The sequence below is a fragment of the Haliotis asinina genome, chromosome 7, assembly GCF_037392515.1.
Source record: "Haliotis asinina isolate JCU_RB_2024 chromosome 7, JCU_Hal_asi_v2, whole genome shotgun sequence".
Lineage (NCBI taxonomy): Eukaryota > Metazoa > Mollusca > Gastropoda > Lepetellida > Haliotidae > Haliotis > Haliotis asinina.
The window spans coordinates 65,827,413-65,849,617 of NC_090286.1; the positions used below are offsets into that span (position 1 = coordinate 65,827,413).

At 41.7% G+C, this 22,205-nt stretch overlaps 1 protein-coding gene across 1 annotated transcript in view; it reads left to right on the forward strand.

Annotated features, from left to right (window-relative positions):
- LOC137291584 (protein FAM110B-like) overlaps nt 1-22,205 on the forward strand; it is a 46,200-nt gene that overhangs the window by 8,530 nt on the left and 15,465 nt on the right. The window contains exons 2-3 of the mRNA XM_067822964.1: nt 86-525; nt 19,470-19,596. Of these exons, the coding sequence (XP_067679065.1) occupies nt 417-525; nt 19,470-19,596 (236 nt within the window). The 5' untranslated portion in view covers nt 86-416. The remainder of the gene's footprint in view (nt 1-85; nt 526-19,469; nt 19,597-22,205) is intronic.

Here is a 22,205-nt window from a genome sequence, read left to right on the forward strand (position 1 = left end):
AGAGTATGTCACCATTGTGAGTCACACGTCTAGAGACACTCAAGTGTTTAGCCTATCAATATCAATTGTGAATATCTCCTTCCAGGTACAGATACAAGACCTTCAGCTAGGGGAAGGAGGGAAATACCCCCCTGTACCTACACACAGGGAGGTGTATTACCCCCAGCAGTAATAACACCAGTACTGCTCAGTGTTTGTACACCAGTCATGTGACCCGGATCACCTGTGGGAGCTATTTATAGTCACAGATTATTGCTTCACATGGGCTGGAGAGAGAGAGAGAGGGGAGAGAGGAGAGCAAGAGACGGCCAAGTTCCTGGTTGGCCAAGGTGGTTGGCTAGCCTGGGTGGTTCTCCTTGAATGTCAGATGTCAACTTGTGTTAAACTGGGTTAGAAGTTGTGGTTAATTCTGTAAAATGAAAATGGCTCTCTTGGTGACATCATGTACAATGGGGAAACAGCCAAGTCGACTGTTGGACAAGGGGCCCTCATACCTCCGCACTCGCACCAATACAAAACTGTTCGGTGAGTATGTCATATGTAAACAAAGTGTTGCGAGTTAGCAGTGATTACAGACTATGGTTTCAGCGATGTACAGATGCCATGACTGGAGCTACTGATTACCTCCATCAAAGAAAACACTTTACCTAGTCATGAATACATGTTGCATTTATAAATTTGAAAGTTTAACATTATTAATTATTTTTGAAAGATTATTGAGTATATTGTTGAACTTGTATTTCCTGTCCCGACTCTGTGATGTGTGATGTGAAATGTAAGTGGTTCTATGTGATCGTGTTCCTTGTTCCCAGCCTGATTATGTTACAGTGTTTACTTCTTACTTCCTGATTATGTTACAGTGTTTACTTCTTACTTCCTGATTATGTTACAGTGTTTACTTCTTACTTCCTGATTATGTTACAGTGTTTGCTTCTTACTGCCTGATTATGTTACAGTGTTTGCTTCTTACTGCCTGATTATGTTACAGTGTTTGCTTCTTACTGCCTGATTATGTTACAGTGTTTACTTCTTACTTCCTGATTATGTTACAGTGTTTGCTTCTTACTTCCTGATTATGTTACAGTGTTTGCTTCTTACTGCCTGATTATGTTACAGTGTTTGCTTCACATCTTAATTGGGTGGGGAATGAGATATCTGAATCTCAACTATTTAAGGGGGGAGGTCAAATTCTGTCATATGTGTTTTAAACATTATCATCTGTGAGAGTTGGTTTACAAGTAAAGTTTTAAAGAACAAAATGATGAAATAAAAGAGTGAAAGGGCAGACACAGCTTGCCTTGTATCCCACAGGGTATGGACATTAATATCTGACTCACACCACTTTTCAAAATGTCAGTAAATTTGAAATAAGTTTCACATTTTAAGCAGTTTTCAAAAGTGACTCTTATTGTCAAACCTTCTGCAGTAAATTTGAATTACCTCATATGATGTGGCAATGATTTAGGAGTGCCTGTAAGCGCCATTGAGAGAAGTATACAGCAGGAGGTTACTGGCATATCATCAAGCAGTGTACTGCGGCCCAGCAGTCACCTCCCTCATGTGTAGCCAGTCAGGTGTTTATTGATTCTACTCAGTAGCCAAAGCAACTGCTGTTTATCAAGATCATTTTGCCGATATTACAACATGTCCTGTTTTGTCTGTGTTTGTATTAACCCTTAAAGGTCTCTTGTCACAAAATGGAAGGCTTTAAATTTTTAATTTCTTCAAGTTACGAGCAGTTGTTACAGTGTTCGACTGCTGTATTCTTCTTCAGTTATGTACCACTTCAGACATATAAATATGAATCTTATCATTGATATTTTGTATGTAATATTCAAGGTAGGAAACAAATGAATAATTTTAGTGATTTTCCATTCTTGAGTGCCTGTAAAACATTTTTATAATAGATGAAATTACTGATATTTCTGCACAGTTCCAACCATTTTTGCCACCAAAGAATTCATCATTTATTCATCACAAAAAAAAAATCATCTTTTATTTGTTGTATAAACTGCGACATCATTTTACAGGGTAAATTATTTATTTCATTTGAAACTGTGGCTGTAAATTAGTGTAATGAGTGCTCTCAGATTAGTCAATAATAAGATACACATCCTCACTGTATGGATAGACTCTGTTTACAAGCAAGGAAGCAGTCAAATAGTACTTTCTTAAATTTATCAAGAGTCAGATTTCTTCAGATATACTGTGAGTTAGGATGAGAGATAGCTGACTCGTTGAAGGAGCATGTTGAATAGCTTCTTTTGGACCTTGTAGGCAGGCCCTGCTCCCCTGGGTCATAATTCACCCCCTCCTTCCCTCGGGGCACCACCAGCTTCCCCGCCCTGGGGTTAAAATGAAGTAAGTTAATTACTGGACTTGTGGATCTGTACCTGAGTCAGGTGCTGATTGCTGGCAGGATCAGTGTCAACCTGTACAGCCAGCATGCAACTGTGGTTGTTTGAGCAGATGAAGCTTTTAGGGCAATTAATATAACTAATATTTAGAGATGAGATCAGGAGATATCTGAATGTGTCCGGTTGCCGTGTACTGGGGTATGTTGATCTTTATGTAGTAGCTGTTTCACACCTGAGCTTGTCAGGGTCAATATAAGGCCATTGTTTGTTCATGAATGAGTAGTTCTGTGTAGGGAGATAACAAAACAACGGTTTTCAGTTAATTGTTCACAAACATCTTTCAACACCTTTTGACCTCACATTGGACTTGAAAACTACCTCCATCTACTTGACATGTTTTCATAACTTATAGGCAGGTTGTAGTTGTGTCCCTGTAGTAAAGACTACAGTCTACTGATACACTGCAGCAGGACACATAGTTTGATAGGGTTGTGAGCTTGGACCTAATTACATAACATTTGTATCCTCCTTGTTCATTAGTGAATTAGTTAAAATCTCATAATTGATTATTGGTTCATCACAACCAATCAGTCGTTAAAAATAATTGGTTAGCTTCATTTTATCAATCTTTCAAAATATATTTTAAAAATGTTTAGTTCTGTTTCAAATTGCACAACATACCTTTGCAAATTTTAGATGTTTATAGGATGAATTTTATTTTGGGAACATCCTGGAATCTTTGCATTAAATTCAATTAGGAACGTGGTAGTGGTAGTGCTTATGTAAACGTAATGACAGACAAAACCAACCTTGTGAAAATGTATTGTTAATGCAAACAACTGATTTAACAAGTGTTCAGAATTATTTGTGTTCAGTTGTGAGAAAAATGGCATGGTCATTTAGTTACATCGACCAGTCTTTGATTATTTCAGATAGTGGGACCCCCACTGTTGTTAATGATGCAGGGTGTTGCTGTCACCACAGTTAAATCATCAATGAAATGTAGAGGGCATCACAGAGATGGTCATCAAGTATCAGATATCACGTGCTCGTGTTTGTTGTCAATGAAGTCAGGGAGGCTGGGTAGCCTAGTGGTTTATTTATTCACATGTCACAAAGTATACCCAGGTTCGATTCCCCAAATGGGTACAATGTGTAAAGCTCATTTCTGTGTCTCCCACCCTCATATTGCTGGAATATTGCTAAAGAACAGTAGAACCCAACTCACACAGTCTAGGTAAAGTAGAGATTCTAATACTCTAGTCAGGTTGCGTCTCATGTTTACCCAGGTATCGTGGCTTTTTGACACCAGTTACTTGGCTTCTGCTTGGAATGAGAACATGTTTTGTCCTTGGTGTGTGTTCACCTTGTTGTGAGATTCTGTCACCGGAAAGAGGAATGCATTCTCTAGTTGTGGAGGGATGAAGTGTCAGAGTTACAGTCAGAGGTGTCGGATATTGTCAATCCAGAAACAAGTTGGCTGACAGTGATAACAAGTTCAACAAACTAGGATCTTCGTACACTCTCAGCTTATGCATGTAGCCATATCCTTTAAGAAGCAAGTCTAGATAAGTGGACAGAACTAAGGAGGCCACTCTCTTATATATATAGTTTGTAGAAATGTTCATTTAAGATATTCATTATTACCATGATTACCTTAGAGATTTGTGCAAATCTACTTCAATATGTCTAGTAGTTTTGGGATTCAGACACCAAATCACTAACAATTATTGGAGGACTTATAGTGAACGATTAACAACTAATATAAAAATATACATTTTTAATGTAATGATGAATTTCAACATCTCCCCCCCCCCCCCAGTTTTTTTTCTAATTAATTAGGAGATGAACATACTTTGTTGGAAAATCAGTGGTATATTACAAAATTTAAATTTGATTTAAAACTGACTGCATAGCAAATATCTTAATCGATAATCATTTTTAATCCTTCTTTTGATCGATTTTTATTCAGAACACCACCAAAATCTAGCGTATTTAACATGCTGAAATATGGAAGTCATTTAGCCTGTTTCTGTTAAGAATCATTGAATTATATTGTTTCCATATACAGGCAGACTTATTATGCCATGAGCTAAACAGGAAGAGAAACAAAACATTTGACAAGACATGAGATTAGGACAATTGAACTTCAATAGCAGTTCTCGTCAGATATTACCAATACAGTTCTCGTCAGATATTACCAATACAGTTCTCGTCAGGTATTACCAATAGCAGTTCTCGTCAGGTATTACCAATAACTGTTCTCGTCAGGTATTACCAATAACTGTTCTCGTCAGGTAATAGCACTTCTCGTCAGGTATTACCAATAGCAGTTCTCGTCAGGTATTACCACTAGCAGTTCTCGTCAGGTATCACAAATAGCTGTTCTCGTCAGGTATTACCAATAGCAGTTCTCGTCAGGTATTACCAATAGCAGTTCTCATCAGGTATTACCAACAGCAGTTCTCCTCAGGTATTACCAATACAGTTCTCCTCAGGTATTATCCATAGCATTTCTCATCAGGTATTACCAATACAGGTCTCTCCAGGTATTGCCAATACAGTTTTCATCAGGTATTACCAATACAGTGCTCGTCAGGTATTACCTATACAGTTCTCATCAAGTATTACCAATACAACTGGAATTAGAGGAGGAAACATTCTGTGTACTGTCATGAAGAAGGGCTCTTCATCTTGTGTCACACAAGGGGATGGTATTATTAGTATCCTCCAAATGGGGCCTGTGGTTTTATATTCAAAAGTGAAGAAGTAAACTTCTCATACAGTGGTCAGATAGAGAGGTGAGAGGCAACTGGAAAACCTGCCATGTTGCTCAGAATAGAATGGTCAGGTGTGAATGTGAGGTAGCAATGTGTTCCCCAGGTCTCCTAGTACAACCATTAGTGCTGATGATAGCCATCCTCTGTGTCTTCATAACACATGGCCTGTACTCCGCTACTACATCATCCTAGTACAACCATTAGTGCTGATGATAGCCATCCTCTGTGTCTTCATAACACATGGCCTGTACTCCGCTACTACATCAGCATCTGTTGTCATGCAGCATCTGTTGTCATGCAGCTCCTGAAGTCTTTATTTTCTTCTGTTTTAGTAGTCGTGAGTTGTGAACCAGCCAGGTATCTCATATTATAAAGGGGAAATTGAAGATATAGCTACATATTAAAATAGTTTCCCTTAAGACTGATTGTTATCATATGATGCTTGGGGAACATTTGTTCATTAGAGAGCTGGGGAATTGCTATGTGCATCTGTGTTGTGGTTTTGTTTCTGAGGAAGATTGTATGCATATGGTTGGAAAGGTTCTCAGGAAAATAATGTGTATGGTGGTACAAGTTCTTAGGAAAATAGTCTGTGTTGGGATACACATTTGCTTCAGAAGATATAAACGTGTTTGTATGGTGGTACAATTTTTTTATGAAGACAGTGTGAGAATGATGGAACAAGTTATTTGGAAGATAGTGTGTATTAGGTGGTACAGTATGTTGCTATGGGTGCATTTGCATTGTAACTACAGGTCTATAAATGACCTCATCTATTGCATGTTTCTTGGTGACAGTCACAGCAAATATTGCCTACTGTCAGATACATAATACATGATGCTCTCGAAGTGGTATATCACAACACCATTCTCATTATCATTGAGGCAAAGTTTATTATTTATGTCAAATAAACAGTCTTTCAATTTTGTAATATGTTGTTTAAGAATTTGATCATTTGAGAAATAGTATTTTGGAATTTTGGAGGTTGTTATTCCATCTAAAGCAATGATCAATGATGATCACAACTACAGTAAAGTCAGAGGTGAATTTGATGATGAAAGTTGGTATGTCTCAACTCAACAGAACAGTAGGATGGGCACCAAATATATTTCGGAGAAAATAACTCCAGCACCTGTATACAAGCCTTGGGGAACAAAGGCTTGTTGCTAGGGCAATGGACTTGATTTTGCATGGTTTGTATATCTTGTGTGGGCGGCTGCTCCGCTGTGCTTGATCAGCAGGTTAAAGCTGTTATTTGACAAACTGATTGTCGAATGAGTACACTGAACCTGAGGCAAGACCCACTGTTCTCTGAAGTGGAATTGTGATGCACCCTTTTATAGCATGTCATGGAGGTTGTCCCTGTGGTCAAGGAAGGCCCTTTATTGTCATATCTTTCTTTTGTGATAGTAACCACCATTTTGATGGCATATATGAACACCATACTATGTCTGTTATGGATACAAAGTTTACTCAGATATCTGGGTTGACAAGTGGTGGGGTCAGTTGGGATGGCTGACATATTTTGTGTTCTATACACAGCTGATGGTGATAACTGGATGGTAATACTTGGAAACTGAGTACTCTTCTCTCTCTTCTCGCCTGATGGATCCAGGTACTTAAGGTGACCTGATTCACATGTTTCAGGTGGTCTGGCAGATCCAGGTATTATGGGTCATTTGGCAGATGCAGGTGTGATATGGCAGATCCAGGTGTTACAGGTGGTCTGGCAGATCCAGGTGTCATAGGTCATTTGGCAGTTGCGGGTGTTTATATGTCATTTGACAGATCGAGATGTTATGGGTTATTTGGCAGATCCAGGTGTTACAGGTGGTCTGACTGATTCAGGTGTTACACATGGTCTGGCAGATCCAGGTATTATGGGTCATTTGGCAGATGCAGGTGTGATAGGTCATTTGACAGATCCAGGTGTCATAGGTCATTTGGCAGATCCTGGAGTGATAGGTCATTTGACTGATGCAGGTGTTATGGGTCATTTGGCAGATCCAGGTGTTACATTTAACTTCACAGATCCAGGTGTTACAGTTGATTGACAGATTCAGGTGTTAAAGGTGATCTGTCAGATCTAGGTGTTAGAGCTAACCAGGCAGATCTGTTCAGGATCATAGTGCTAGTTGCAAGTTATTGCTCACAGAAACATATGTAATGTGTGATACAGTTGTATGGATGTAAATGTGAACTGTCAGGTAAGCAATGCTGACGCCACCACAGAGTGACTCTGCATGCTGTTTCATGTAGCTACAAGTATTGACAACATGTGACTCATGGCACAGTGACTTACAGATGGGAGACATGACTCATATCGTCCTGGGTTAAATGTGCCTTAGCAGTTCACATACGGAAACCAAATGGTGAACACTTTTGTTATGGTTGGTCACCTGTTTTATGTTGGCGGTGTGAGGAAAGTAAATAAACTATAGGAAGTTGACAGTAAGAGAAATCCAGAGTAGTTATTTTGAAGTCTCTTGACAGTACTGAAGTCAGGATTGGTTAGTCAGTGCAGTAGTCAGCTATGATGAATAGTTGATCAAAAGGATTGATGCCAAGTTGTGACCATGTGACAGTATTCTGTCATCACATTCATCAGACTACTACCTGTAGAATACACCTTTTGTTTGTGTTATATCTGTCTGCTGTCAACCATGTTTTGTTGTAGCAACTTGGCCCCGTAGCCTGGCCACAGCATCCCTGTATGCTGTAAAAGCCCGTGCAGTTCATGCGTGTTGTGCACTCGCGTCTGTATTCCGGTAGCCACATGTGGTGGCTGTAAATAAAATGACGAAGGTTTAATGGTGTTGTGTCCCGTGTTGGTAAAGTTAGATGAATGAAAACACTACACTACCCGCACCTTATCAATGTTGTATAAGACACACCTGTAGAACAGTAGGGACACTTGCTACAGTTCATTACACATCAGTGAGGACATATGTCACACCTAAGTTGGGTAATTTATTACACATTAGTAATGTTGCTTATTACACATCAATAATATTATTTATTACACAAAAAGATGATCATGAGATGGGATGGGTGCTGGATGGTATACTTCAGTACATATCAGTAGCACACTTGTAGTGCCTATAAATCACTTCAGGCAAGTTGTGTGTAGAAAGTTGTAGAGAGAAATGATTAATGGTTGGAGTAGAGCATGCTGGCCTGAGATGCACCTGCCTTGGACATGTATGTCCAGTGTGAGATGTATGAGAGTCGGCCTCATGAACTCAGCATGTCCAGTGAGAGAGCCAGCCCCTTGAACTTGGTGTCTCTAGTGGGAGAGCTAGCCCCTTGAACTCGGTGTGTCTAGTGGGAGAGCCCGTCCCTTGAACTCTGCATGTCCAGTGGGAGAGCCTGTCCCTTGAACTCTGCATGTCCAGTGTGAGAGCCCGTCCCTTGAACTTGGTGTGTCCAGTGGGAGATGTTGTGAGACCCAGACCCTTGAACTCAGCATGTCCAGTGTGAGATGACTGAGAACCAGCCTCTTGAAGCCTGTTGTTAATCTGTGGCCAGTGAAGCAGATTAACAACTAGCTAGTTTTTTACCATGACTCATCACAACCTCACATTCTTTGTTTTCAAGGTCACACCAAAACACAATGAGGTCATTCAACCATGCCATAATAGAAACATAAATAAAGTCATTCTAGTGCTGTGCTCTGCCCAAGTAGTATGGCAGGTTATGGTTATGTTGACAAAAACAATTACAGGATCACTTCTGCATTTGATACACTACAGAACAAAAAAAGGACCCCTGATTGTGCCAGTTCCAGTTGTGTAGCTCGATGAAAGGCAGTAGATCAGGAATAGCAGGGTTACCAAATCAGAGGACATGGACCAGGAGTAGAGGGGTTACTAGTTCAGGGGAAGTGGATGAGAGGCAGCAGGGTTACTAGATATGGGGAAGTGGATGAGAGGCAGCAGGGTTGTGAGATCAGGGGAAGAGGATGAGAGGCAGCAGGGTTGTGAGATCAGGGGAAGTGGATGAGAGGCAGCAGGGTTACTAGATCAGGGAAAGTGGATCAGAGGCAGCAGAGTTACTAGATCAGAGAAAGTGGATCAGAGGCAGCAGGGTTCCGAGATCAGGGGAAATGGATCAGAGGCAGCAGGGTTACTAGATCAGGGGAAGTGGATCAGAGGCAGCAGGGTTCCGAGATTAGGGGAAGTGGATGAGAGGCAGCAGGGTTGTGAGATCAGGGGAAGTGGATGAGAGGCAGCAGGGTTGTAAGATCAGAGGAAGTGGATCAGAGGCAGCAGGGTTACTAGATCAGGGGAAGTGGATCAGAGGCAGCAAGGTTCCGAGATCAGAGGAAGTGGATCAGAGGCAGCAGGGTTGTGAGATCAGGGGAAGTGGATCAGAGGCAGCAGGGTTACTAGATCAGGGGAAGTGGATCAGAGGCAGCAAGGTTGGGAGATCAGGGGAAGTGGATCAGAGGCAGCAGGGTTCCGAGATTAGGGGAAGTGGATCAGAGGCAGCAGGGTTACTAGATCAGAGGAAGTGGATCAGAGGCAGCAGGGTTGTGAGATCAGGGGAAGTGGATCAGAGGCAGCAGGGCTACTAGATCAGGGGAAGTGGATCAGAGGCAGCAGGGTTACTAGATCAGGGGAAGTGGATCAGAGGCAGCAGGGTTGTGAGATCAGGGGAAGTGGATGAGAGGCAGCAGGGTTCCGAGATTAGGGGAAGTGGATCAGAGGCAGCAGGGTTGTGAGATCAGGGGAAGTGGATGAGAGGCAGCAGGGTTACTAGATCAGGGGAAGTGGATCAGAGGCAGCAGGGTTGTGAGATCAGGGGAAGTGGATCAGAGGCAGCAGGGTTCCGAGATTAGGGGAAGTGGATCAGAGGCAGCAGGGTTACTAGATCAGGGGAAGTGGATCAGGGGCAGCAGGGTTGTGAGATCAGAGGAAGTATATCAGAGGCAGCAGGGTTGTGAGATCAGGGGAAGTGGATCAGAGGCAGCAGGGTTACTAGATCAGGGGAAGTGGATCAGAGGCAGCAGGGTTACTAGATCAGGGGAAGTGGATGAGAGGCAGCAGGGTTGTGAGATCAGGGGAAGTGGATGAGAGGCAGCAGGGTTCCGAGATTAGGGGAAGTGGATCAGAGGCAGCAGGGTTGTGAGATCAGGGGAAGTGGATGAGAGGCAGCAGGGTTGTGAGATCAGGGGAAGTGGATGAGAGGCAGCAGGGTTGTGAGATCAGGGGAAGTGGATGAGAGGCAGCAGGGTTGTGAGATCAGGGGAAGTGGATGAGAGGCAGCAGGGTTACTAGATCAGGGGAAGTGGATCAGAGGCAGCAGGGTTGTGAGATCAGGGGAAGTGGATCAGAGGCAGCAGGGTTCCGAGATCAGGGGAAGTGGATCAGAGGCAGCAGGGTTCCAAGATTAGGGGAAGTGGATCAGAGGCAGCAGGGTTACTAGATCAGGGGAAGTGGATCAGAGGCAGCAGGGTTGTGAGATCAGGGGAAGTGGATCAGAGGCAGCAGGGTTCCGAGATTAGGGGAAGTGGATCAGAGGCAGCAGGGTTGTGAGATCAGGGGAAGTGGATCAGAGGCAGCAGGGTTACTAGATCAGAGGAAGTGGATCAGAGGCAGCAGGGTTGTGAGATCAGGGGAAGTGGATCAGAGGCAGCAGGGTTACTAGATCAGGGGAAGTGGATCAGAGGCAGCAGGGTTCCGAGATTAGGCGAAGTGGATCAGAGGCAGCAGGGTTGTGAGATCAGGGGAAGTGGATCAGAGGCAGCAGGGTTACTAGATCAGAGGAAGTGGATCAGAGGCAGCAGGGTTGTGAGATCAGGGGAAGTGGATCAGAGGCAGCAGGGTTACTAGATCAGGGGAAGTGGATGAGAGGCAGCAGGGTTGTGAGATCAGGGGAAGTGGATCAGAGGCAGCAGGGTTGTGAGATCAGGGGAAGTGCATAAGAGGCAGCAGGGTTACTAGATCAGAGGAAGTGGATCAGAGGCAGCAGGCTTGTGAGATCAGAGGAGGTGGATCAGAGGCAGTGGGTCAGGGAAGTGGGGTGATAATGAAAAAGAGGCATGTCATTTCAAAATAAATATAATTTAATACAAACAGCATTTTAAAAATAATTTTAATGACTACCAAGGTAGATAACCCAAGTACACACTACAAGTACCTACCTCACTAAGACGAGATGTGTGGGGGCAGGATGTTTAAGATTCACATTTGACTCTCTGGGCTAATTGCTAAATCCTGAAACACACATGGCATTTAAAGTCAATTTACTTTAACATGGCATTTAAAGTCAGCTTAAACTCACCTGTGATGTATTTTACGAGAAAACATTGTTTGATTTGTATTTACTTCCAAAGATCATGCTCCCTGTTTCCATGGATTGGTCGGTTCAGGTTATCTTAGACCTCCACATGGCAAGGAGTCGTTTCCATTGCCTGACTGAACTGTTAGTGCAGACCTCGCCAAGCTTTTGTGTGCATTCAAATGAAGGCAAATTATAGTATCAATGTTACTGCGGATCTGTAACAAACATACCAGGAAAAACATGATGTCAGTTCGCAATTCAAGTATTTGGAATAGGAATGTGTTTTTGTCCAAGGGTTTGCAGGGGAGCCCTGTGGTTCCCTGTCATTCTTCATGATCTGAAAGCAAAACGCTCACTTGCTCGCTCACTCACTCACTCACTCACTCACTTAACTTGTGAAGTGCATGTGCTCACACTATCAAACACTTGTTTACTTGTCCAAATATGAATATTTTGCAAGTGATTATGTTGTAGCAAACACTCACTCACTCACTCACTCACTCACTCACTCACTCACTCACTCACTCACTCACTCACTCACTCACTCACTCACTCACTCACTCACTCACTCACTCACTCATGCCCAATCCACTGACTGTTTGACAGAATATCTGGCCAGCTTATGCCCAGTCTGTTACATGTGATCGCCATCATTCAACATCAGTCACTGTCCAAATGCAAGAAAGTTGCATAAATTACCACTCTCTGCCCAAATCGTGAACAAGTCCTAGTTAAAGGCTAAGTGATACGGTAATAGTCAGTGTGTCCGGCCTGCTGCTGCACGCAGAGGGCCCATTTGGAAACTCAACATCATCACAGAGTCTGTATATTGATGTAAGGATTTTAGTATCAGTTCAGGGCAGTAACCTGGCAACAGGACCTCATCAGGCTGTTACATAGTCCAAATAAGTGCTATTGTAATGTAGCCAAGGTGTATCAGTCAGGTAGGAGACAGCGCACACAAAACCTGGTCCGGCAGTTGGTTTAGTAGGTGGATTGTTACCTTGGAAGAACAAAGGTAAGTATAGTTCATAATTACAAATTAAGATATAATAACAATAATCACACAGACAATAACCTGACAGAGGATTATATACGCTGTGTTAATCACACAGCCAGTATAGCTGAAGGGGTCATCACTGGAATAGTATACAGGTACGTTTCTATATACAAAAATAAACCCTAAGTAAAAGGAAAATGCAGAAAGGTGCTCTAAATTGCAGAGAAGTCCATTTTCTTCAATCTAAAACTGAAGTAGTAAGTAGTTGTCTCCATATGCCTGATAGTGAGTTGTATTGTGCATCACAAAATATTTGCTACCATGTATGCTTGTTTTGTATGTAATGCAATGAGCAGTCACCTCTCATACAACTCCATACAAGAAAACAGCACATTCATGTGTACAGAAATATACCTGGAGTACATAGCTGGAGTACCTGTGATAATGAATCTTTCAGTGCCAATTTTTGTTTTGATTTATTCACTTAGTGTGGAATAACCACTTCTTTATGATCAGCAAGATTTATGGATGTCAACTTTTTTATTGTGAGTAACGTGATGCTTCACCGTGTACGTTTGCTTCTTCATCACTTTCTTTTCCAAACTCATCACAAGCTCTCAGATTCGTCTGAAGAAGTTCTTGCATACCTCATATGAGAGACTACCGCATTGTCTCCCTTGGCAGGTAGACACGTGGCAATTTGATCTCTGACATAAGTGAACGAAATTTGATATACTATTACTTGTATGCTACAAAATATATATTATACAAGAACAAGAGTGATCCCCATTGAAGTCTGGAGGGCAAGAATAGGGATTTTCTTGCATCCAAGGGGTTGTAGGCAGGTAGAAAATCTTCGCCACTACACTCCCCAGTCACACTGGACGAAGGGTATGGCTGACGCATACCGACTTGTGTTGTGTGGGATTCTGCTATTTTCTGTAACTTCTCTAGGCACCCTTACAGCAGCTTGGATAGAACGTATGGGTCCAGACATGATTCCGCCACCCACCCAGTGTCCCCCAGGTGAGACTTGTGAGACTTGCGAGACTTGTAAGAATTGTGAGACTTGTGAGAATTGTGAGACTTGTGAGACTTGCGAGACTTGTAAGAATTGTGAGACTTGTGAGAATTGTGAGACTTGTGAGACTTGTGAGACTTGGCATAGCCAATGACTTAACACAGCACCAGCAAAAAACACTTCAGAGACTCAGAACAGACAATCCAGGTATAAGATACTATTACAAAGTTAGCAAGATACTTGAAAAGCCCAAAGACGATTCGAACATGGAAGATAGAAGCAGGAACCCTGAGTCAAGAAGATCACCATCAGGGGATCGGAGAGAGCGTGTGCTAAGGTCTAGCTCTTACCCCCATAACAGGGGACAGAGCAGATAGGTAGTCAGGGTCAGGGTCGCGGTGATTTTACGCCTCAGCACAGAGATACTGACACTGACATTAACACTGACACTCGGAGAATAACACATGAATTTGTTGACTTTTTATTTTGGAACATATCAGGTATTTACAGAAAGTTAAGTGACAAAGATTTCGTCAGTTATATTAACAAATTTGATATCATTGGTCTATGTAAGACATTGACCTCGCAGATATCATCGAGTGGGCGACTTTCGGGTGGAATATCTGTCATGGTGAGAAAACAGTTAAAAGATTTCATTTTATCTTCAAAAATAACAGAAAATGCAATATTCATTCTATTCGATAAAAGACTTTTTGGTTTGAATCTAGATTTAGTGTACTGTTGTACATATATCCACCCAGAAGGATCCATGTTCTACAACGAACTTGGTCTATACTGCAGAAATGGCATAAGTCTTTTCCAACATAGTTTATTAGATATTTTATCAAGCATGTCAGATGTACATATTTTGTGCGGAGGGGACTTCAATGCTCGTACAGGTACAGAGCCCGATTTCATTGTGGATGATATCATCGAACATACAGAAGGACATGACCACTCAATGTAGGATCTCCTTTTAGATTGTTCCAGTATTAAGAGATTTTCAACTGACCAAATTGTAAATGCGTACGGCAAGGGCTTGTTAGACCTATGTTCAGTTCTCAACATTCATATAATGAATGGACGATGTGGATCTGATTCAGAAAAAGGTGAGCCTACATTTATTGGCCATAACGGAACAAGTGTAGTAGATTATATGATAAGTTCAACATCAATTTTTGATAGTGTGCTTGACTTTGCAATCCCCTCTCACTCAGAATCTGACAATCTTCCTCTCACTATGAAGTTACGTGCGCTTTACACGTATCATACAACTGAGAAATTGTCATATAGATTTGTTTGGGATAATGATAAACTTGAACTCTTTAGACAAAATATGTTCTTAGAAAGTACCCAAGAGTTACTGAAACTGTCAGTAGATTTCGTATTTACACACATTGACAAAAGCATAGATCTAATTGTACAAGCAATTTGTACTGCTGCCTCAGAAAAAACGAAGTGGTAAGAGAAGAAACAGAGCTCAAACTTGGCATGATGCAGTGTGTGATAAACTGAAAAAAGAAAGATGCAAATATTTAAATAAGTTCCGTAAATTTAAGGATGCTCGAGCGTTGTAGAATTACCATTACACTAGAAATATGTATAATGCACTTTGTAAACAAGAGCGAATAGAATATTTGAAACTGAAGCAACAACAATTAGAAAATAGCATTAACAATTCTAAACAGTTTTGGTCTTCTCTGAAACAATTGAAGGGGAACGTTATACAAACAAACCACATTAAGATCAACGAATGGTATTCTTATTTTAAAGAATTGTTTTCTACACCGGAAGTTAATGATACCACAAACACCTGCATACCCACCCAATGTGATACAAATGATGATCAAAGATGACGAATGACATTTTTGACGCTCCAGTAGCTTGATAAGAAATTCTAAATAGCATTAGGCAATTGAAGCTGAACAAATCACCAGGAATAGATGTTACCATATCAGAATTTTTCTTACACTCATCAGACGTTCAACTCCCATATCTTGAATTACTGTTTAACGTTATCCTTGAGAATGGGGTTTTTCCACATTCATGGTCCATTGGTATCATTGTACCTATTCATGGGGAGAAAAATCAAACTGGAAACTATAGAGGCATTATTCTTCTAAGTATCTTCAGTAAAATATTCACTGCCACCATAAATAAACGTATAGTATTCTGGGCAGAATCCTTCATAAGATACAACATGATGATATTGTATGATAGAAATGGAAAACATAATTGGGTTACAGATGTTAAACATTTACTATTTTCTACTGGTTTCGGCAATGTATGGCTTGAACAGTGCATAGACTCGCATCCAAATTTTCTCATATCCTTCAAACAAAGGTTACAAGATATATATCTCCAGACTTGGCTTGATCAATTATCTGTGTCAAATAAATGTTTTTATTACAGGATGTTTAAGCAATCTATATACAATGAAACTTACTTATCATCCTTGAATGTTCTGAAATATAGAATCACACTTACCAAATTTTGTTGCTCCTCCCACGATTTGTTAATAGAAACAGGTAGACTTGTTGGAATAAAAAGAGACGATAGAATATGCAAAATGTGTGATTCGAATCTAATTGAAGATGAATATAATTTCCTTTGTGTCTGTCCAGCCTACCATACTTTGAGAAATAAGTACATTAAGAAATATTACTTTGTACATCACAATATTAATAAATTTATATCTCTATTAACCTATTTTAGTAAGGAACATCTGGAAAAGTTGTCAATGTTTTTGTATCATGCCTTTCAGCACAGGAGACATGTCCTCTCTACTGCCTGATAAGTCAGTATATTCAATGTACTATAGGCCTGTTGCCTCTTAAGTGCAAATAAGCATATATAACGATAACTACCACAGAAATAGTTGCCATGGTTATGATTTAATGTATGGGCGTTATCTCCCTTGAATAGGTTCGTGATTGCTTATGGAATTGAGAATAGTCTGTTGAAATGTTTGCTGAACAAGTTATGTTGAAGGTTTTGGTCAGCATTAATCTTCCTAGAACATTACGCTGTTTGTGTTGTGCGGGGGTCTGTGATGTGGAATCTTCCATAGAACTGGGGTTGTACTCCGTGTGTGCCTCTGATTCTAGTGTGAAGGCTGGTAGCTGTTGTTACCTGTCAGCCTAGCTGGGGCTAAAATAACCCTCATCCCTACCCCCTGGGTCACACAGCATTAGGGATAGTGTGATGCAGTATTAGGGGTGGGTTACATAGCAGTAGGGATAGTGTGATGCAGTATTAGGGATGGGTTACATAGCAGTAGGGATAGTGTGATGCAGTATTAGGGGTGGGTTACATAGCAGTAGGGATAGTGTGATGCAGTATTAGGGGTGGGTTACATAGCAGTAGGGATAGTGTGATGCAGTATTAGGGGTGGGTTACATAGCAGTAGGGATAGTGTGATGCAGTATTAGGGGTGGGTTACATAGCAGTAGGGATAGTGTGATGCAGTATTAGGGGTGGGTTACATAGCAGTAGGGATAGTGTGATGCAATATTAGGGGTGGGTTACATAGCAGTAGGGATAGTGTGATGCAGTATTAGGGATGGGTTACATAGCAGTAGATTCATGAAACCCATTTGAGTTAGTTGACAAAGTATGAGTACTGTGGAGAAGATGAAAGTGGCATGATGACAGTGTCAGGTTATTAATAATTTAGGAAGGCAGGAAAACGTGAACATCACTGTTTTAGTGTGTGAGCTGAACATGTTATTTCATAATGCCTTGTTCTGATAAAGGGAATCATTTTTCATTTTCACGATCAGATGTCCAAGGGATGTAACTCTTCCTGTCATATACAGACTCCAGTCAACCTGAGCTTTAGAAAATCATTGACACAACTTGCTTATGGTCAGCTTCACAGAACATTTACAAAGAGACCTGAAGGCTACAATTACTGACAGTATTCCTTATTACCATGGCTACGCAATGAGGAACTGGCTGACTTAATGTATGTTCCTCCTCTATGTCGTACTTGTGCCTGTTTGTGGAAGTGTGTGGCCTTGTTCAACTACAACCTGAAACCCAACTGGGGATGCTATTTTCTGATGTTGTAGACAAGCTGTGGTGGTTGTGTGCACCTGGTCAGATTCATGGAGGCGCCAGCCCCAGTTACACATAACAGGATACAGGGAAAAAAAGAATAAATGTCGGCAGTTAATGGGAAAAAAATCTTGCAAAAAGTATTTTTAAAAGTGTTATTATTCTTTGGATTTTTCTTTTTTGTCTAATCAATAGATGCGAAGAAAGTAAGCAGGAATGTTTGAACATGGTGACGATCTAGCTCACACATAAAGGGTTGAAGCAGGGGAAACACAGGAGATGAACACTTCTACACTAATGTCAGCACTGTTGATGCCTGATTCTGTCACTGGATTAATGGGAATAGTGTGTCACACAGAAATATGCTGGATTTGGGGAGCATGGAACTGAAGTAATGTATGATTAAATGAAACTGTGTGTGTGTCTGTGGACAAGTATGAACTAATAAACACACTTCATATACAAGCAGCGTCTGTGTCACAAATCAGTAGTAAAGGCTCAAATATAAACTAAATAATAGCACTCATAGCTTTGTTGAAGAGTGAGTAAGAAGGTATATTGATTATTGAGTTTGTGATTAACTTATGTATATAATTCAGGGGAACTCATATTTCATATGAAACCAGGAAAACTATCTCATGCTGTTGTGTCACATACAAAAGCTTATTCTTTGTCTTGCAGACATTTAACTTACTAAAACATACGATGCAAACATACTGTAATTTTTCCATACAAGATTTGGAAAACTGATATTTAACTTACAATATTTTTTAACCCTCCCTTGATAACTCATCCCTTCGCTGACCTGAGCAGGTCTCTCTGGTGCAGGCAGATTTGCAGGATGAACAAACATGGAGGTAAAAAAAGGTGTTAGCTTGGCCAATCAGTCTACTGAGTTTGTTGTCCTGGGGCATTGAGAGAGTGAGACAGAAGTAAAGCTGTAGTCTGTGGTACAACTTATCACAAATTATTAATAAGGAATATGTGTAAAACCACATCAGCTACAGATAAGTGAAACAGTATCACCCACCCACTCACTCACTCTCACTCACTCATGTCACTCACTCTTATGCCTGCCAACCTGCTAACTCACTCACAAACCCTCTCACTCAACTCACTCCACCGCACACCCTTTCATTCAGCTCAATCTACTGAAGCGCACACCCTCTCATTCTACTCACTCCATTCAACCACACACCCTCTTATTCAACTCACTCCACTCAACCACACACCCTCTCATTCAACCACTGCACTAACTACATGCCCTCTCACTTAACTCACTCCACTCTACTCACACACCTTCTCACTCAACTCACTCCACTCTACTGACACATATCAACATACACACATTCACTAACACTAACACTCCCTTCAAACCTACACACACACACACACACACACACACACACACACATCTTGTGAATGTTAATGCAACACTTGAAGTGATGAAGTATGTTTTGAGGTAATCAGGCACGAGGTCTGAGATCAGGCATGGCAGGTGACCCATCCATACTTTAGGGCAATTTTCATAATAAGGCCTCAAAAGTCTGTCTTGTTTAATAAGACAGTTAATATTTCAAGAAATGCCTCAAACAGCCATTTGGCATCTCACTAATGGAGAATTCAGAATCACTGAAGAAACATCGGAATCATGACTTGTCGGTCCTCTCATTTTGTAAAAATGCTTTTTGAAGATTAGATTACAAGAACTTGCAATTTACAATCCATTAATTTGAAAAAATGATTAAGCTGCATTGGTTTGACAAGGCAGCGCGAGGTCGCAGGTCCACCATCTATCTGATTATCTACAGACGGGGGTAAAACAGCCGGGAGTCGAGTCTGCCGGGACGTCACTACTATAGCCATCCTACACATGTGGGAGCTGGGGTCCTCACAAACGTAGTCCCTTGTCTGCTACTCTGCCAACTAAATGGCTTGTGATGAGTGTTCTCTGCCCTCTCTTCTAGCTCGGAGGCGGCGGAGCGCGGTGGAGACCCTGGAAGCAAGCAGACCTCAATATGTCAAGAGCAGCAACTCACTGGATCACCGACCAGCCAGCTTGCACTTTCCTGACTCATTCAACATCTTTGGCAGGTAGGACGCTTTTTCAGATTAATAACCTCCTTGTTTGCAGGGTATGTGTTATTGTCACCATGTAACAACACTGGATCTACTAACAACACTGGATCTACTAGCTCAGTCCTCATCAGTTCCATGTATAGGTGTGTCATGGACTTTGTCACTTTGTCAAGTTGATAAACATTTTCATCTCATGTTGTGAGCAAATTCTGTCCTGTGACAGTCATTTCTTTCTTATTACTCAAACTATTTTTCCAAGTGAAATAATTCCAGAAGCATAAGAGTTTGTTGCTGTTAATTTGAACATTGAAGAAATACTTCACAGCTGTCATTATGTAGCATGGATGCATGAGCAAGAAGTGGTGTATTGATTTGTTATGGTGTCATCAGTTAGTTGAAGAAAAACATTTAAACCAGCATACATGTACTTCCATTTTCAAATATTTTTGATTATGTTTGGTTCAAGGAAGCCATGTCTATTCGCATTACACCTGGCTGTCAGTGCAAACAAATACCAAGGCAGAACTGTAAATCAAACATACATGTTTTCTATACAGATCTTTCAGATAAAAGTTGCTGCAATATTATGAACATACAGTTAAATGTTTGCAGCTGGAAGCCAGTAAAAGATAGGTGAAGACACTGCACCATATATTGACCCTTGGGTTTGTAATTAAGTGTAAACATCCCACAATATCCATGTTTTGGGTTTAAAATGGGTTAACATAAGTGGGTTGAGGAGGACTGGCATAACTCGCTTATTTAGTTGAGGACTTGGATAACTCACTTCCTTGAAGACTGGGATAGCTCACTTCCTTGAAGACTGGGATAACTCACTTAGTTGAGGACTTGGATAACTGGCTCACTTACTTTAGGAGGACTGGGATAACTGGCTTACTTAGCTTAGGAGGACTGGGATAAATGGCTTACTTAGCTTAGGAGGACTGGGATAACTGGCTCACTTAGCTGAGGACTGGGATAACTCACTTAGGTGTGGAGGACTGGGATAACTTGTTCACTTAGTTGAGGAGGACTGGCATAACTGGCTCTTTTATCTGAGGAGGACTGGGATAACTCACTTAGGTGTGGAGGACTGGGATAACTTGCTTACTTAGCTTAAGAGGACTGGGATAATGCGCTCACTTAGTTGAGGTTTGCTGGCAAAGCTGGTCAGGCTGTGGTGCTGTGAGAGGTAGAGCAGGGTGTTGTTCAGATCACCTGGGATAGTGGTGATGTGGAAGGTGCCGCAGGGTGTAGTACAGATCCCCTGGGATAGTGGTGATGTGGAAGGTGCAGCAGGGTGTTGTGCAGATCCCCTGGGATAGTGGTGATGTGGAAGGTGCCGCAGGGTGTTGTACAGATCCCCTGGGATAGTGGTGATGTGCAAGGTGCAGGGAAGGTGCAGCAGGGTGTTGTACAGATCCCCTGGGATAGTGGTGATGTGAAAGGTGCTGCAGGGTGTTGTACAGATCCCCTGGGATAGTGGTGATGTGGAAGGTGCAGCATAGTGTTGTACAGATCCCCTGGGATAGTGGTGATGTGGAAGGTGCAACATAGTGTTGTACAGATCCCCTGGGATAGACTCCTGAAAGCTGAGTAAGCCTGGCTGCTGTAATGTTTGACATGCATCATGCAGCTCCAACTGCAGACTTGACTTTTTGTCTGTGTGTGTTTCGTCTCGGGTTCCATGTTGGTTTAATCCTGAACACAGACAGCATGAGGCACCAACCTCATTTTCACATTTTGTGTTGCAGATGGATGTATGTAGCCTCAACTCTGTCACATATATGGCGGCTGCTAAACAAGCCTTGTCATTCCTTATCACAGGACCAAGTATTCCAGGCTTACATGAACACTGACACTGAAGGTGTAGCATGGTGCATGGGACTGTTACATTGGTTGTACTAAGGAGGTGATGGTGGGGCTGTTACATTGGTTGTACTAGGGAGGTGATGGTGGGGCTGTTACATTGGTTGTACTAAGGAGGAGATGGTGAGGATGTTACATTGGTTGTACTAAGGAGGAGATGGTGGGGCTGTTACATTGGTTGTACTAAGGAGATGGTTAGGGCTGTTACATTGGTTGTACTAAGGAGATGGTTAGGGCTGTTACATTGGTTGTACTAAGGAGGAGATGGTGGGGCTGTTACATTAGTTGTACTAAGGAGATGGTGGGGCTGTTACATTGGTTGTACTAGGGAGGTGATGGTGGGGCTGTTACATTGGTTGTACTAAGGAGGAGATGGTGGGGCTGTTACATTGGTTGTACTAAGGAGGAGATGGTGAGGATGTTACATTGGTTGTACTAAGGAGGAGATGGTGGGGCTGTTACATTGGTTGTACTAAGGAGATGGTTAGGGCTGTTACATTGGTTGTACTAAGGAGATGGTTAGGGCTGTTACATTGGTTGTACTAAGGAGGAGATGGTGGGGCTGTTACATTAGTTGTACTAAGGAGATGGTGGGGCTGTTACATTGGTTGTACTAAGGAGGAGATGGTGGGGCTGTTACATTGGAGGGGTGGGGATGGTGTTTTTTGGTGGGGAATGTTACATTGGGTGTATTAAGAGGGTGATGGTGGGGTTGTTACATTGGGTGTATTAAGAGGGTGATGATGGGAGGTGTT